The sequence below is a fragment of the Phaenicophaeus curvirostris genome, chromosome 1 (genome assembly GCF_032191515.1).
Source record: "Phaenicophaeus curvirostris isolate KB17595 chromosome 1, BPBGC_Pcur_1.0, whole genome shotgun sequence".
Taxonomy (NCBI): domain Eukaryota; kingdom Metazoa; phylum Chordata; class Aves; order Cuculiformes; family Cuculidae; genus Phaenicophaeus; species Phaenicophaeus curvirostris.
Window position 1 is genome coordinate 200,557,795 of NC_091392.1, and position 18,703 is coordinate 200,576,497.

Genomic DNA, 18,703 nt, shown 5'->3' on the forward strand with positions numbered 1-18,703 from the left:
CTTGGTTACCTTGGACATCCACATTATCAGTTTTGACACCCAAGTTAACTTCTCTAGGCTTGCTTTAGAGACAACTAAAAGCAAAAAAAAATCCACTTTCTGAAATACTGTATGACATATTTTAATGACTGTTTAGACAAATAGCACAGGGGAATTTTTCTATTCACTGACTGTCACAGAAGTCTAAATAACTAGCTCAGACGTAGAGATCTCAATTGGACAAAATGAGTATCCTACAGGGAACATGTCTAAACAACTTCCCAACCTTCCCAAGAATTATATAAATATATTGAATTTTCTTAAGCCTTGAATTATTCTCATAAATCTTATCTTTCTCATTTTCCAACTTCTCTTCTAGCTTGCAAACACAATGTTTGATTGCTGTTTTCCAGCAACAGTCAGTAGTGCTACAGACAGCACAGTGATACCACATCTCTAACTTCAACTCAGTGCTCTCTATATCAAATATCTCAAGACAGACTTCACCATGAGAGCCTAAATATTGTACAATGGCAGATTCAGTTGCTTATTACTTTAACTACCAAATATCCCCCTCAGTCACTGTTTTCCAAAAGGTGTAAGTCAAAACAAAAAAAAATATTTTGATCATTGCAATTCATTAACCACTCCTTACTTGCAGCTGTTTTGGGATCAGAAAAGATGAATATAGCCAGACAGATACAGAGTTAGGTGGATATAGATAAAGAAAACTACCTAAAGCTAAAACATACGTACAGATATATTGCCCCAGCCTGGATGTCATAAGAGATTTACTTATACATATGTCAACAACTGATTCTTTTGTGATCTCTGTTAATGTCTTAAGAACATGAAATTAGTATAGAATTTTTCCAATACAAAAGAATGAAAAAAAACCCAGTCACTACACACCAAACAGGGCTGCTTATGTAGTCTCTATTTCATGTTCAAAATATGAATGCTTTTATTACAGTGAGACATTTCCCATCTTCTAGTCTATTCTTCACAGTATTTCCCCATCTTCTACTCTTAGTCTCTGTTTAGTCCCTTCTTTTTCATTACTTCCTTCACACTAACTGCTATCTAATGCACACCCTGGTAGAGAAACCATTATTTTGAGTATACAGAGTACTCTAATTTATGTGCCAAGGGTGTACTTCATGCATCTTGGTGCTTTATTAACCACAACACCACAGTACCAGTTTATTACTTGGCTATATTAAAGAATTGCATCCAAGTCTTACATTTCACTTTAATTCAATGGATGCAAACATTCATAGACACATAGTTACACTTTGTATGTCTACATAAAAATGCTAGTGATTTATCTTTTTAATAATGTAATGTAAGCAAGATAGCTCAGATCTGTCATAGAAAAAGAACTTCAACGTCATTTTTCTACAAAGACAACAGAAGTTGAATACTAAAACTAACCATTCAATGACATGCTGTGTATTTTATTATTGTATTACTTATTTTCCCTCTTTTTAGAAGAATAACAATAGAGAAGAACCAAAATACTGACTTCTTGCCACTACAAAAAGATTTTTTTTAAGAGTAACATATAATTTTCTGTTTGGCTTTCATTTTTGTAGCAATAGCTAAGATAAGATTCAGTATTCAATCATTTTAATACATAAATGTCCTCTTCAAAATTAAGGGAGAGAGATTCACATGCAAAGGAAAAACACAGAGACAACTCCGGCAACCTAGGTTTAGATGCCGTGAACTGTTCCAAACTGATATCTGACTCTTGAATATCAAAAAAAGAAAGGAATATCTTCCAATAAATTTAGGAATAAATTAATTTGGTCTTCATAAATAAATATTAAAAAATATTGTAACACGACTGTAATATATTGGTATGTGCATATTCTCAAGTAGGAGAGATATATATGCACACACTCACACACTCTTAATCAGTATTTTCCAGCACTGGTGACTGAGATGAGATATGGATTTTCAAAGCAGTATGTGAGGAGACCATTTCTCCATGGTGGAGTCCAATGCCTTTAGGTAGCCACAAACCAAAAATAATTTGTGATAATTTATTCTAATGAAGAATATGTTTGGTTTTTTTTGTTGTTTTTTTTTGCTTTTTTTTCCTGAGTGTAGCCCTGCTTATCACAATGAATACTGAATGGGCACTTTTAAAAATAGCCAGATACCCCCATTCACACTTTGCAGGATTATCCTTTCTGAATTTAAGCTTGTACATATTATCACACTATATACCACCACCCCGTAAATTAATCCATAAACTCCATCGGTTTATTTCCTCATTTGCAAATGCAATAAACCAGCTTGCTGTCCTGTGAAATCCTGACACAGCTGTGATCAGTGGTGGTAACTGAGCTGAAATGTCCTCACTGGTCAGGTTATAGCGACTGAGCTTGGGGGTATTCAGCAGCACCCAGCACCACTGCTTCTGTCCAACCACGGCATGGGCATTTGTAACAGCCAAGTCAGCTGAAGGCAAGGCACGTCCCTCCTCCAGTTCACAGTTTGCTGTCTTGAGACATACAAACATGAAGAATTTATCCTCTTAGGGAAGGTTATAGAGGACAGATGGGATGATAATGTCTTAAACTACTGTATGAATATTTGTCAGGGTCTTGAACATAGAGAAGGTACCTATAGCTGGGGAACTCTGGTTCTAAGAAATCAAGTGTGTTAACTTGCAGAGATTACTGCTTGGGTCGCCTTTTTCCCCTTGTCTCCTTAGTCCACTTCGATGTATAGTGACAGCAAATTAATGCGCTCTGCTCACCATCTCAGTGTCTCGCTGTGTCACACATGCACAGAAACTTCCCTCTCCCCTAGACTCTCACGTGTCTCTTACCATTAATGTGAGCCAGGGGAATGTGGTAATTTGTTTGGCTTAACTTATTTTTGAAAATGGCCAAAGGCACACAGATAACTCCACAAGTTTTCCTGTACTGCCAGTAGTAAACTTAATGAATTAAAAAAGCAGTCCTGGGAGACTTGAGAAGGTAGTTAGCAATTAAATTACAGTTGGAGGCTCTAAAAAGTATCAGCTCTTAATTCTGCAATAAATCATGCATGCGCTTTATTTTATGTATGTGACAATGTTGGTTCAGGGCTCCTGAGCAGTTTAGGAAAAAAAAATTTGCCAAATTTTGCCACACCAAGGATGAGGGGACACCCTGGCTGCTCCCACTCTACCAAAGGAAGGTGCTGATTTGGGGTGGGTGCTGCAGGGGATGAGGAACCAGGGGAACAAGATGATAGTCACAAAGGAATGACAAAGAAGGGTGGGCATGACAGTGGCTGCTGCTGAGAGGGGTCACCTGCCTTTTGCGGTCCAAGAAGCCGCAGGCTGCCTCAGTGTCCTGGATAAGGGAGTAAACAGGCCACGATCACTCTGAAAACTTCAGCTGACCATGTTGCCTCACCTCTGATCACGTAAGCAGGAGGGCATGGGCAGGAAAGCATGACAGCACCACCACAGCTGATTGTCCCAGAAGAAAGGGGCCTTCTCCATGTGACCTCCTCAAAGGCTCCTGCTGTTCTCCAAACCGTGTCATGGATGAAAATGCTCTCAGGGAGCAGGCTGACACCGAACCCCACAGATGATACGTTGCAGTGCTTCAGATCACACCCTGGCCCTGCTTATTGAATTACAGACCAGAAACACAGGTACTGCTACATGAGGATTTAGGATTTCAAAGCACCTTGTGAATGTAAGTTGGACGTAAATGTTGGATTTAAGTGTCTTAGTAGGCAGATAAACACATTATTCCCTTTACAAAGGTGGCCCCTACTCCTTAAGTGTCTCAGTAGTTCTTCTTTAAAAGGTGATGTTAACTGTTCTCTGAGAACTGACGATACTCACGATGAAGTCTGGAACCTGGTTCCTGTAGTGGGGTTGGATAAATGAAACAATCAGAAAATCAGACTTTGAGACGATAAATTGAATTTTGCTTCTCATCAGAAAAGCAAACTCAGATCATCTTGTTAGGGGTATTAATTTACAGTAAAGAGTAACATATTTAAATGTATTTTAAAAATACATTTTTCTACTCCATCGCTTGAAACAATGAAACAGTCTGTTGCCATTATAGAAAGCTGCAGAAGACTTTATTCTAAATGCAAATCTTGCCCATTTTGAACAACACTGGGCCACAGCTGTCCTTCTCCAAACTCCAGGCCACATCTCTGCAGGACAACATTTGTCAGATACCATCTACATCCTTACAGACATACTAGAGATATTAGCTCTAGGGTGGGCAAATAATTTAGATCACAGAAAACATGAGCATAGTCCCCCCAAATAAAAATAATCTCTATAGTATCAAACCTTGTAAAGCTGCATATAACTTAGCCATGCCTTAAACAACTAAATTAAATTGTGTTCAGAAAATTCTGAAGTTCTCAGAATTATTCAGGAAGCCTGAATCAGCTGCTTGCTTGGCACGGAAATACTACACTTGACCCATCCATCCAGTTAGCCTTCCTTCAGAAATAATCTTTTGCTTTCTTCTGGTTTTACTCCTAATAATGGATAAACATCCAAAAGACTTGTAAAAACAATACCTGCAACCAAATGCAACAGGTGTGTAATGCTAGATAACACCCCTATGAAGGTTTGAAGCAAATAAAGTGGTTTATTCTGGAGAACAACAGTTTCCACTGATTGTGGCATTTCCTATTTTGCATGAATCACAATTTCATGGCCAGTGTGACCTCTGACCTTAACTGACAGTATAACACAGGGGAGAGAAGTAACTTTTAAGATAGTCACAAAGCAACCACCACCACCACAGTCCAGTATCAACTCTTTTCATTGCCTCTGAGGAAGACCTGGAAATCGCTTGTGCCACTGTAGGCACTTGCTAGGAAGCTCCCCTGCAACAATACCGCATCAGCACTATAAAATAGGTGACTCCTTAAACAATGTATTACTAGAAAATAAAATTTTCATTTAGGCAATGTTTTACACGCTCTAAATGGCTCAGGCAAACTCTAGGTGGAGCTAAAGATTTGCCATGTCCAGCTAATCTGTACAATAAAAACACACAGTTTTGATTACAGTAATACAAAACCCACATTTTCACTCAGGGGCTACGCTAGCCAGATAATTGTAGCAAACTCCTGAAATAAAGTAAAGGCAACAATTTTTAGATAAACTTCTGCAAGCAGGGATATGAGCTTGCAGGAACATACAAGCCCAGACTCAGTAAAGACAACAACATCCATTTCCTGCAGCTTGCACACACAACCTTTGTACTGCCTGCACTGAACCTAAGCCAGGTATTTCTCAGTCAAGTCCAGAGGCTGTCTAGATATAGTAAATGTTATCACTTACCGACAGTGTAAATGTTAACTCTTGTCAATGCATGAACTCCCTTGTCTTTAATATTTATTCAGAACCACCAAATGATTTTAGCACCTACAAAAATGTTCCCAGAAGAACTTGCGTTGTCACTAGCCTGTTCCTGGTGAAACCTTAAATTAAGGGAATTAAATTTCTGTGTTGTCTTCTGCTCCTGGTCCCCATTGTTCTTATTCATCCTCACTCTACTCTAAAGAGTAGTTTCCAGCAGAGCTTGGTGGATTAACACTCAGCATTACAGAGCTACTCTGTCTCTTGTCTAGTTCTGCTGAGGAACCTCAAATCTGTGCTGCAATTCTTCATACAACACTACCCTAGAATTAGAGCTCTAACTTTAGAGAAGGCAACTGAGACAAGAGAGAAGCTAAAAAAACAGAAGTCACTCAGAGATGAGCCATGTCACCCTGAGGAAGGAACTCCTCGTGGCACTTCAGGGCAGGCAACAGAAACATGCTTTCTGAACCAGCCTACCTTTTCTCATCTGTGTGCTCCATTCCCTGCCCTGGTGGCAGCAGGGACAAACATTGCACTCCCACTTCATCTCACCAGTTGTGTACTGCAGCACACACTTGAAGGACACTTCTTGCTGACAGTTCCAGATGATGATTTTATTTACCTTTACAATAATCTTAGTTTGTGTCGCTTCAATTGTGTTAAGTGGAGTTACACAGTCCCTACAAATTAGACATACTGTTTATCTCAGCATAGCTGTGAACTTAACAGGCTGCATTTATGGTGGATGAAAAATGTTTTTCTGTTCTGTTCTAAATTTATTCCCCTTTAAGTTAATCAAGTCCTTTTGTTCACATCTTCAACAGCTGCTAAAGAGAAAGAAATAAAAGTTTGTGGTTTAAATACTCTTCTCTGAACAGGAAAGCACCAGATGAAATCTCTGTCCACTGAGGTCCTAATAATTTCTGCCAGGGACTTCACAGGGCAGATTTTCATCCTCTGCTTTAAGCTGAAATGCTCTTTCCAGAATTTGGTGTTATTGATATCATTTGCTCTTATTCCAGCTGATTAGCTGCTGTTTTTAAGAACCCCCAGCACATCCTCCCCTCCAAGAAATAATTCAGCTTTTTACAATGGATTGGTGCCTCAAAGGTGCACCTACAAGGACAAGTCAGGAGTAAAGAATTCATAATTTCAGGATCTCAGTTTAGGCTGGCTGAGCAGAGATGAGGTCACAGCCTTGAGAACTGTACCACTGCTAACAAGATTAACATTAAATATTGATCATGGCAACTTCAAACTCTTCCTAACACAATGCTGGAAACTATTCTCTTACTGCCTTGGAGGGGGGTCGATATCCTGCTAGTGAAGTCTAGATATCTTGTTCTGTCACAGCAGTATCACATACCAGTGTATGCTTTCAACAGGGTCCCACAAGGAAAATCCAGTTCAAGTGGCTTTAGATAACTTAAGCTATAATCAACCTTGCCTATGTTTGCACAAGGCCTGACTTTGTATTCACTGAGAGCAAAAAGCTTAAATTCTTACTGTTTTAACACAAATAAACCATGGTAAATATTTTTGTAGGTTGTTCACCATTGTACCTACATAATAAGAAAAACCCCAAAGAACATTCATTCTTCAAGGTTTTAAGGAACCTTGAGTGTCTAGGTCTTAACTATTTTTTTCTTGTTTTCCAAAATCATGCATTTTTGTAACATTAAACATTCTATATAAAACTGAAATAATCTTCAGCTTCACAGAGTTCACATATAACTAGGTATAAATAAGTGAAAAAAGAGGAAAAGATTAGTAGAAACACAAAAGAAAAGCAATACAATAAGAAGCATAAGAAGCACATTAGAATTCTCTTGGTCAATAACTGTAAAACACTGAGAATTTAGAAGTGAGAAAGCTTTCAGCCCAGCTATAAGAAAACAATAAGAACGTATGAGGCCTGCATAAGCAACCAGACTTTCCCACTGCAGTCCTGTCTTTCCCTTGTCCTAAGCCAGCTTCATCCATGGGTTTGAAGGGATCCCTTACTATCCTGCTTGATAGGAAGTGAAAAGTTAATTCACTGGCATTTTCTATGTAAGAAGCATGAATTACATTCAGCACAGAGTAATAAGACATTCCCAAAGATTTAAATCTCACATTCATTAATCAATTATACATTCTCCCACATTATCCCGCTGATTCGTGAAGATGATGATCTCTTCCTGTTCAAGGAATGCAAGAAAGATCTTTGACAGAACTTTGCAATTCCGTGTCTGTCGGAATCGATATCCTTCTACTCACCTTAAACTCTTTTTCAATGTTAGCAAGCACGGCCAACTCATTGCTGAGCTCTAAGGCAGTCATTACAGGGTCTTCACTGGACAAAGACAAATATGCAGGGCTGGCCAGACCTTTGTAGGCATTGATTCTGGACCTAGAATGGCTGAAAGAGTCATGCTTTTGTTTCTGATTGCATTCACTGCACTTGCAGAAATAGTCATGTGGCCTATCGATCCGAGCTCCTTTTCTCAGCAGAGTGTGGACGATCTCATATTCATGGCAGTGAGCAGCCAGAATGATTGGTGTAACATCATGGGAAAACCGCGTGCCATCTTCGTCATATGCATAGAAGTCATCATGCTGGAGCTCCGACTGGCTAGGACTCAATGCAAGCCTCTTGCCTTCGGCAAATGCAGGATGGTTTAGGATGGCTTCCACTATCCGAACATAACCTTTGCTGATTGCCAAAAGCAAGGCATCCCCAACCCGAGACAGATTCTCCTTCTTCAGCAGAAGTTCTGTGATCTCCAGGTGCTCATTGGCAACTGCTAGCTGCAAGGCATTCTGCCCCATATAGTCCACACAATTCACATTGAGTGAGGAACATTCTTCCAGCATTTTGCGAATCACCGGAATATTTCCATATTCTGCTGCATCCAAAAAGCGCTCCTCCTCAAGAGAAAGACTTGTTGAGCGGTCATTAAACATATACGCTGGCCCTCGACTGGCCTGCCTCCTCCCCTTCTCCCGTAGGATGGTCTGTCGTCGTAGTGCTAGTCTGTTCTCGTTGCCTCGGCTGTGTGGAAATAGAGAAATTAATAGTTCTGATGTACTCAAGGGCATATCCATTTTTAATAATAAATAATAAAAATATTTTCTCATTTATCTGCTGCATTATTTTAATCCACCAGGGAGACCAGAAACCCTGACTTTGATGTATTCTGTAATCACTGTTGCTACACAGCCCGGGAATCAGTAGTCAGCTCAAGAAGAAAGAGCTTTAGGCAATCATCATTTAGGACTACATCTTTTCCCCTGTTTTGTCTTTCACAGCTTTTGCATAATATTGGGTGAAATTGGAATGTGCTTCATGTTACATAGGTAAAATAACTGTTTTTAAAATAAGGTTTTTTTTTCAAGTTTACACTCTGTTTCCGCAGCATTCTCATATCCAAACTTCTCATCACAGTCACTTCATGAAAAAAAACCAACTTCCTAGTAATCTTTAATCTAGTAAAGAAGAAAACATTACAGCATTTTTACCTCCTTAAATTTCACTTTCTGTTTACAAGAATATTTTCCATAGAAAACTTTAATCTAAGTTTGAGAATTGCTGCAAGAGCAAAACTATGTTTTCTTTTGATGAATGTACTACTTTCTGACACCTAGATCTAGCAGATATTTTGAAGGACTTCACTGGAACAACTGGGTATCAAAACAAACAAACAAACAGAACATAAGATCTCAAGGTGATGTTTAAGTATATATTTTAAATACAAAGATGACCTGGAGAATAGTGATGACATGCAATGACTACCTCAGTCCAGACACAGGCAGTACCATCAGCACACGGCAGTGAGAACAGCCCATGTCTGCACCTTGTAGGAGGAGTTCTAGCGACACCATATGTGTCTAGGTGTCTTCAGGTGGCCCTTCTACAAGCCACCATCTCCTTAGAATGCCATTTACCCAAAGCTCTTTACATGGTCTACCTTGGTGCAAAGTCACAGCTCAGAGTGAAGATAAGCCATATGATATGAAAGGAATTGGCAGTTGCGGGATGAGAGACAGGGGATTGCATAAGACAGCAGAGCATATTTGCTTGGGAAGTCTCTAAACTCTCTTCTGCCTCAGAAAAGCAGGCAGACTAAATTAACTTGCTCTTATTTTTAACCTCATCACTTCAGCAACCGTCCACCTTAAATCTTGGACCTGGCTTCTCCTCTTTGTCCTGCTGATGTTTTTCTGATGTCTACAACTGAATGCTCAGTCATGAACTGAATCTTTACAAGATAATAGCATATCTACTACATTGTATGACATCTAGCCTTGAGAAGAGGAGGCTGAGGGGAGACCTCATTGCTCTCTACAACTACCTGAAAGGAGGTTGTGGAGAGGAAGGAGCTGGCCTCTTCTCCCAAGTGTCAGGGGGCAGGACAAGAGGGAATGGCCTCAAGCTCCGACAGGGGAGGTTCAGGCTTGACATCAGAAGAAAATTTTTCAAAAAAAGGGTCACTGGGCACTGGAACAGGCTGCCCAGGGAGGTGGTTGAGTCACCTTCCCTGAAGGTGTTTAAAAGACGGGTGAATGAGGCGCTGAGGGGCATGGTTTAGTGATTGATAGGAATGGTTGGACTCAATGATCCTGTGGGTCTTTTCCAACCCAGTGATTCTGTGTGATCTTACTTCCCATATCCACTACCCTTTTCAGTATTAGTTCATAACCTTGATGTTCTATTTATCCCTTCAGTCAGTGGCTTGCCAACAAATCCTGCCATTCTTGCTCATGATAGCTGTGATAAACTATACATTCTTCTACTACTGTATCCCTCATATATTCCTCACCTCTTACATTAATTATTACTTCCTTAACAATGATTTAATGATTAAAACATAAAGTGAGTCATATCAAAATTGTGTTTGATGAGGTATGCTAAAAAATATGCTACATGATGTTTAAAAAGAAAATCCAGTTCAAGACTTTATTATTTCAGTCAACTAAGATACAAATTCTGAATAGAAACTCAATTACAAATCATTTTCTCTCCTAGAATTACTCCACTAAACTACATAATATTCAATACAACTTCATCTTTTTCATTTTGGAATGGTAGATTAATGATTTGTTACATACATATGCTCAAATGCACTTCACTATTTTCAGTATTTCCCATAAAATAATAACCACAAGCAAAATTTTGTTCATTAAATATTTACTAATGAACATGTATTTAAGTATTTAAATGACAGTAAATAAATTAGTCCTTTGTGACTCAAAATGTCTTTACAAAATGCAACAAGATATTTTTTCTTCTAAATTGTTTAGTATAAATTTGCTTTCTGCCTCTTGCCTATTCAGTTTCAGAGACAGAGTCCTGTGCAGCACTGGAAATGCTTCAAATTGCCAAAGTCTTAAATCTAAAAGAACAACTACTTTTTGCAAGGTATGAAATGTGGAATACATCAAAATTGACATCTATTACATTGTTCAATATTCAGGTAGTATTAATACTGTGCTACAATGTCAATTGGACTATGTCGTTTCATATGAAATGAAGTTAGATCCCATACTCTTCTACTCCTCCGTGAAGGCAGTCTCAGTTATTGTGGGTTCAAAGCATATGAGAAAGCACAGATATATGTTTGTCTTTCAGGTGAATATGCTATATGGCTGTTTTAAATTTTTCCATGCATATTTCCAGATATTTTACAAGAAAAATATTTATATTTGTTGAAAGGAAAGCATTTGGAGACATTTCAGAGAAAATATGAAAACTGAAAGACTGAAAATATTACTGGCATTGGCAACAATAAAGGGGCCAAAACTTGAAATACACTAAATAGAAGACAGACTATTGAGATACCTGCAACTGCAAATGAGTGTGCTAAATTGAAATAGAGATGAAATGGTAGAAAGGAGAGATCATGGCAGAGAAAGCAGATGCCAGACTCTCTAGTTTTGAAAGTTATACAGTAAAGGACTGCAATACGGTTCTGGAAAGTTTATTCAAAGATGAACTAAGAGAGTATACTGGCAGACTGAAAATTAGCTGCGAGGCAGGAAAGAGAAGAATCATAGAATCACAGAACTAAAGAATTATAGAATCATAGAATCACAGAATCAACAAATAGTTTGGGTTGAAAGGGTCCTCAGAGATCACCTAGTTCCAACCCCCCTGTCATGGGCAGGGACACCTCCCACTAGATCAGGCTGCTCAAGGCCCATCCAACCTGGACTTAAACAGCTCCAGGGATGGGGCAGCCACAGCTTCCCTTGGCAACCTGTTCCAATGTCTCATCACTGTCATGGTGAAGAAATTCTTCTTAATGCCTAGTCTAAATCTGCCCTTCTCCAGTTTATACCTGTTCCCCCTCATCCTATCATCACAAGTCTTTATGAATAGCCCCTCTCTAGCTTTCTTGTAGGCCCTTTCAGGTACTGGAAAATCACTGTAAGATCTCCTTGGAGCCTTCTCTTTTCCAAGTTGAACAAGCCCAACTCTCTCAGCCTGCCCTTGTATGGGAGGTGCTCCATTCCTCTGATCAACCTTGTAGCCCTCCTTTGGATCCGTTCCAACAGCTCCATATCCTTCTTATATTGAGGATTCCATAACTGGACACAATACTCTAGATGACGTCTCACAAGAGAGGAATAGAGGGGCCTGGTTTTCATCTACCATTGCCCTTGCACATCCAAATTGTGCAATTTTCGGTAAAAATACATTTTAATATTAAAATGAATGGGGGGCAAAGTAAAAATAAACAATGCATAGTGTAGTTATGCATCTTGTACTTGTGTGATTCTAACAACTTTAATTAAACATGGTTTAGCTTTCATGCTTACCTGATTAAGTTGCTCTAATGTAAGAGAACAGATTTACAAAAATTGATACAAGAACTTTGACTGTACTCCTTTTAAGCCTTTCTACACGTGATGCCACAGATGTCCACTGAATTGTGAAGTTCTATTCTTCTTAGGAGATATTTAGAAAAACAAGTATATCTGGGTTGGATAGTTTTCAGTAAGATATAGATTTTTTTTTTAATTATTCTTTTCTTCTCCTGAATTTTTAATGAACAATTATATTGTTTCTTTGAGTCATAGTCCCTTTCACTTTTTCTATTCTGTAGTTGAATGTATAAATGCAAGAACTGAGCAAAACCATAGGAGGCAGCCTTAAACAAGTACGAAGAACAAAACATGGTTTGGTCAAAACCAGCATTTGCAGATGAAATACAGAGAAGAAAGGTGACATTTAAAGGAATCAATTAAAAAAGGGATATTTTTAAAGGTTTTTTTTCAGTTTTAGAAAACTATTGCAATCTTACAGGATTCAATACACATATACAGGAAAATTAGGCTAAATACAAAGAGATTATATCTTTTTTCCTGAGCTACACTTCCACAGTTGATAGGATATGTATTTATTACTAATAAAAGTTTGCCTTCAAAATGAATTTACATATAGAACTAAATATTGCCCTGCTGGCATTTAAATATTTTGTATTGTTTGAAAGAAGAGGAAATGCTTCTCTACTAACAATTTGGAAAAACTATTATAAAATATGAAATTATTAAAATATTACAAGTAATAGTTACATAGTAGATATAACTGTGCTTGCATCCTATATGTTGCTTTGATATTATATTGTCAGTCTAAGATAAAAAGCCTAGATTCCCCACATCTGCTCAACTTATAATAACATGTCTACTGCTTATCCTTATCCTCCTGATTCTCACTTTTGGGAGAAACATTGATACAATAAATATCCATGCAAAGACAGAGTTAGGAAAGCTAAAGGTCAGCTGGAGATAAAAGTAGCAAAGGATGTGAAGACCAGCAGAAAATGTCTTCTGAAAGTACACTAGAAGCAAAAGGGAGACTAAGGAAATTCATGTGAACCCACCGTCCAACCGACTGGTGGATCAAGTGACTGAGGACACAGGTGAGACTGAGGTACTCAATACTTTCTTGCCCTCATTTTTTACCAGTATGGTCTGTCCCCATTCCTCAAAGGTACCCAGAGAGTGAAGCATTACCTACATTCAAGGAAGACTGATCTGAGCTACAATTAAGCCACCTGGACACACAATCCTGAAACCCTGCATCTAAGGGTACAGAGGGAGCTGGTGGTGCCACTGCAAGCCTGCTCTCTATCACCTTTAAAAGTGCATAATGATTAGGGGAATTTTTATTCTGAGGAAACAGGTTTTCCAGCTTTCATAACTCCCCACTGGCTTCTCAGTTTTGAATAAACTAACCATTGAACTGCAGTAGCACAATAATCTGAAATGCAGAATCCATCCTACTGAGCAGCATGCTAGCAAATTCCATACCTATCTTGAACTGCTTCTTCCTTCATGATCTGTGCAGCCATTATTTACTGCTAAGAATAATTTAAATAATTTAAACTGTATTTATTTGAACAGACAAAAAATTCAGCCAATAAAAAATACAATCTATAAAAACATCTTCAAAAATAGAGATGTATTCCGTGTAGATTCAGATCCTATTTAAACAAAGTGACAATAACAATATCATTGATTTTAAATACATCTCTCTATGTGCCCTACAAAGCTAATTCAGCATAAAATTATTTTGCTAGCATTTGATTACTATACAAGGAAACAAACCCTTCAACAGGATCACAATCATTAGTTTTTCCTGATATGTTAATCATTTCATTTAACCAGCCAAAAACTGCAGTTCATTTAACACTGCCTCTTTCATTTGTCAAATAACAGAAACCGACTATATTTCTATTCCAGAAACACATTCAGTATGATTTACCAAAACAAAGAGTAATCATCACTAGTGATGAATTCTTAGAATTAGCATGTTTGTCCAGCACCATTTCCTCTTTCCTTGCCTGTATGTAGAAGAAAATCATTGCTTAAATGGGAGATACAGTACATAAATTCCCTAGACAGTAGCTCATCTTCTGAAAGAGAACTTATTACATGGTAAAATAGAAGATTTTTGCCTTATTTCCTGGAATATAGCACATGCCTGATGCAGAGCTCTAGAATCTCAGAGTAATTAATTTTCCCTGCATCAATATATTTTACATATATGGAATAAATTTCCTGTTTTGCCCATTTGCAATTACAGTTAATTAAAGTTAAGCGTCTGTAATTAAAACTGGTTCTTCCAGCACAAGACTTGTTCAATTGTAATAGAGAGAGAAAATTGTTCAGCTTTATTATTTCTGCTTAATTAGATACACACAGTAAATATTCATTTAGGAGTTTGTTAAGAAAAGTATAAGATACTCAATTGCCTCCAAGAGCAGGGAAAGAAATTTGATGGTTCAGAGGTGTATGTTCAATCCTGATGTCCTCATATTTATTTCACTACAATTAAGGTGTTTTTAGTCCATTTTTTATCAAAAAGATGACCATGTTAGCACCAGATTATTAATGCACTTTGGGGGAAATGTGGTCTTAATGATCATACTTTTTACTACTTATTACTTAAGAGCTGGCATGATTGGGCCTGGAATACTGTCATCATTATGGGTACCATATGATGGGAATGAGCCCTATAAAATAAGAAATAAAATGCAAGAGAGAAGCAGGAGTCACATAGTTTTTACTGTATTTTCCACTTTAAGCATAAGGTCGATTTTGTGAATTACATAGGGTAGTATTCCGCTCATCTCACTTCTATCATAGGAATAGCAGGATTCCAGTATAAATTAGTCTTGGTGTACTTTGTAGATAAAGGAGAAACAATTCTGTCTTCCTTTAATATCTATTTTGGGATAGCATAAATTTTCAAGTAGAACACCTACATTTTTCCATTGTCTAAATAAGAATCCTAGCCGATTAGGTAAGATTAGGGCTTCTTTTCATATATACAATTTAGTAGGAACCTTGACCACAGAAAGATGATGGAGTCAAATCATTTACAAGTACAGACACCAAGTCAAATAATTTCCATTTAAATATCAGGCTGTTTCTTAAAGGAAATTGGTTTCTTGCTGGAATTTTATTTTATTTCACTAATCCTACGGAAAGAATAATCCAGAATATGATTGTTCTAGGAGTTAGAAACGTTTATCAAATTTTTACCATAAATTTCATAATGGCTAATTTATATCTATTTGTTTTCGTTTATGAATCAGAATTGCATTTCAAATTAAGCAGTGCTTTCTCCCGGCAATGATTACCTGCAACACACAAATACATAGCAATTACACCCCCCCCCAACCTTCAGTTTGATGAGCTAAATCAAGCTTATCTCATTTCCTGCTAAATCCATGCTGTTAGATCTGCTACAGAAGAAAAACCTGCCCAAGTACACCTTGCTGTATTATACAGTAAACCCATGTCTCAGTGTTTGCAGTAAAAAGATTAGCAAGTATTTTGTGTTAAAAGGTACATCTTAGGCTATGTCTCTGGTGCATTTATATTCAATAAATCATTTAGCAATTATGGATTCCTCTGTTAGCCAGAGATAAATCTTCTGTCTTTGCTAACTTTCCTTAATCAGATGTACGGCAGTGAGTTTCTTGATTTATGAACTGAAAGAACAGTGCTGAGATCTGATTTTGAGCCTCAACTCAACTTCCACTACAAAGATTTGTGGAGCTGGGAAAGTTTGGGAGTGGATAACAATTGTGAGCATTCACCGTACTATAATATAAAGTCAAAAGCTTTTTAGTCTGCAATAGCTACTAGAGGCTGGACAAGCTTCCATAGTACAGGATAGCCTCCTCCTCTTTTTCCTTTACTCACATAAAATGTTTTATTATACTCTAAATTTACTGTGTAAGAGTAATCTGTTAACTCATTTGAACTGGAGGTTTGAGTTATCTTCAAAAATTTATTACCTCTGGAAGAAGACTACACAACTTCTTAGGAAATTAAATATATAAACTCACAAAATACAACTATGCTTCTGTTTTCATGTCTGTGCATTAGTAAGAGACACGAGTGAAATTCCTTACTTGAGCATATTAATGCAAAAACCAGACATAAAGCTTGTAGTTCTCAAGAAGAGAAAATAAATGTGTCCTCATGTACAGCACTGGCAATGTGAAATTACATGCTGGAAGAATGGTAAGGAAAAAAGGTGGCTTTGGCAGCATGGTAAAGAAAAGCATTAAAGTAATAGAGGTAAATGCTCTCAGAGCAAAATAAATGGAGAAAGTAGAGTTAGGTCACTGCACTGGCTTAATCACAAGCTCCTCAATCTCCTGAAGTTCAGGAATGGCAAGAATTGGCCAATTACTAAGCATGACAATAGTATCCACTGCTCGTCAAAACTCAAGTAACTGGCTGAAACAATGCTGAAACCATTAGTAATCACCTCTGAATCACCTCTGTGGGTCAACTTCCAGAAATCTTGAAAGGCCACGAAACTTTTTTTTAAAAAAAAAACCAGAAAAAAGGCAGTGTCAACTAAATAATTTTCAGATTTAATTCTCATATGCTGTTGGCAAACTATCAATAATTAGTAATTAGCTAGGATATCAGATAAGAAGCAATACCAAATAAGACCATCATCACCAAACACCCAAGAATAAATAATTTTGAAGCAAGCAGATTTCCTTTTGTGACAGAACAAGAAGCTAAGTGAACCAGGCAGGACCCATATGTATTAACATACATGTCTTTGGTAAGGCTTTTGCTGCTCTCACATATGATATTTTGACAAGTAAAATAGAGAGAGGGTGAATGAAATTATGAAGAGGAAACACAGTTAGAAAACTGTAATTATCCATCCTGGGTTATAAAGACAATTTGATCAGAAAATTCAACTTAGATCTGGTATTATTTAAAATATTTATTAAACAAGACGGATTATAGAGGAGAAACTCTGCGTTTCACATTTGCATAGGAACTTAGTCAGAGGGAAATAAAAAATGTGAGGAAATCCAAGTCTAGCATTTCGGATGGGCCTGACAAGAAGTGATCTGAAATAAATGCTACAGAATTTGAAAACTAGAAGCAAAAGGTTTCACACCTAAGTAAGAATAAGTAAGTACACATAAAAATGGCCAGGGACTTCACCTGATTGCCATAACTTTTCAAATATCATGGGGATTGGCTTGGCAACTACATCAGCCAGTGCCCTCAGGACTCTGGGATGCATCTTGTGAGGTCTTATGTATGTCCATTTCTCTCTTGGCCATATTGCCTACAGTTGGATGGTGCAAATTATTAACAGGGATATATCTATGTCATGAGGGAAAACAAACCCTTCAGACCATGTTATTCAGTACTCATGCTGCTTCTGTAGTTCATCATTATCAATCAGTCAATAAAGCCAATGGTCCCACATCCTTCACTACTACAAATTGCATGCACGTAGTTCTCACAAAATACACCTCTCAGAAAACTAGCAATAAACTACAGACCATGACAACTTCCTGGCTTGCATCCTATTGCTGAAATTAGAGCCTGTACAAATGGAAGATATGCAAAGAGTTGAGTGTTGGTAAAGGGCAGTTTCACAGCCCTGGATGCTGCATCAGGATGCTGGTTATCACTGTCTACAGGTCTGAGCTCAGCACAACATGGCTGGGGGATCCTGTAGGGCCACCATCCATACAGCATCAGAGAGACCTTTATCTTTCACAGGTAGCAAGATGACTTCTTATGCAGGTGTTTTCTAGTTGGAATGATTTTTGATTGTTCTTTGATTTATTTAATGATAATGGGAAAGGCCTCTTAATAACATCCACTTTAGTATAAAAGCTCACAGTTCCTCCATAACCCTTAGAAGCTAGTGCTAAAACATAAGTGGGCTAGAGCTGAAGTGCTGTAAATAACGAGCTAAAACCAGCTGCAGACATTTACAATAAAATTGCCAAATAATCAATGACAGTGACTGCATTAGAGGTGAGAAAAGCCCATAAGGAATATCCCCTAAGTATTTCATTTTGCTGCACTTGAAAGGTAAAAATAAGAGTATTTCTACTCGTGTGGGATTTTTTTACCAGAAGCCACACATCTAACACAAGTATGAAATATATCATCTTTAAGACTGTTATTTGAAAGTATGGTCGAAATTGATGAATCTTCTGGGACTGCTCTGGAGGCACTTCCGACACCTAAACCGTCATAGCTTTTTGCTTACATACTGCTGAGAAGAGTTTTCTCCAAGCTGATTTACTATGCCATGCAAATCCTTTTGTATAGAAGCAGATAAAACACATTTAATTTTAGAGAGTACTTCCTCATCCACAGCTTGGTGAAAAGTTCACATCTGCTGGTGTGAACCTGGAAAGGTAGTGGTCCAATAAACATTTTCTTCAGGAAACTGCAAAAAGTTTTTCTCTCCCCCTTGGAAAACAGTTCAGTGGCTATTTAATGGTTGGTGGAAGGAAAGCACACAACATAGGTAAACAACCATTTCTCAGGTTCCTCATTTCATTCGTCATTGTCTCTAATTTTTTAGCCTGCACT

The 18,703-nt window shown here is 37.7% G+C and overlaps 1 protein-coding gene across 2 annotated transcripts in view; it reads right to left on the reverse strand.

Annotated features, from left to right (window-relative positions):
• TRPC6 (transient receptor potential cation channel subfamily C member 6) overlaps nt 1–18,703 on the reverse strand; it is a 92,086-nt gene that overhangs the window by 26,405 nt on the left and 46,978 nt on the right. For both annotated transcript variants that reach the window (XM_069883486.1, XM_069883485.1), the window contains exon 2: nt 7,589–8,363. In XM_069883486.1, coding sequence (XP_069739587.1) covers nt 7,589–8,363 — 775 coding nt within the window. The remainder of the gene's footprint in view (nt 1–7,588; nt 8,364–18,703) is intronic.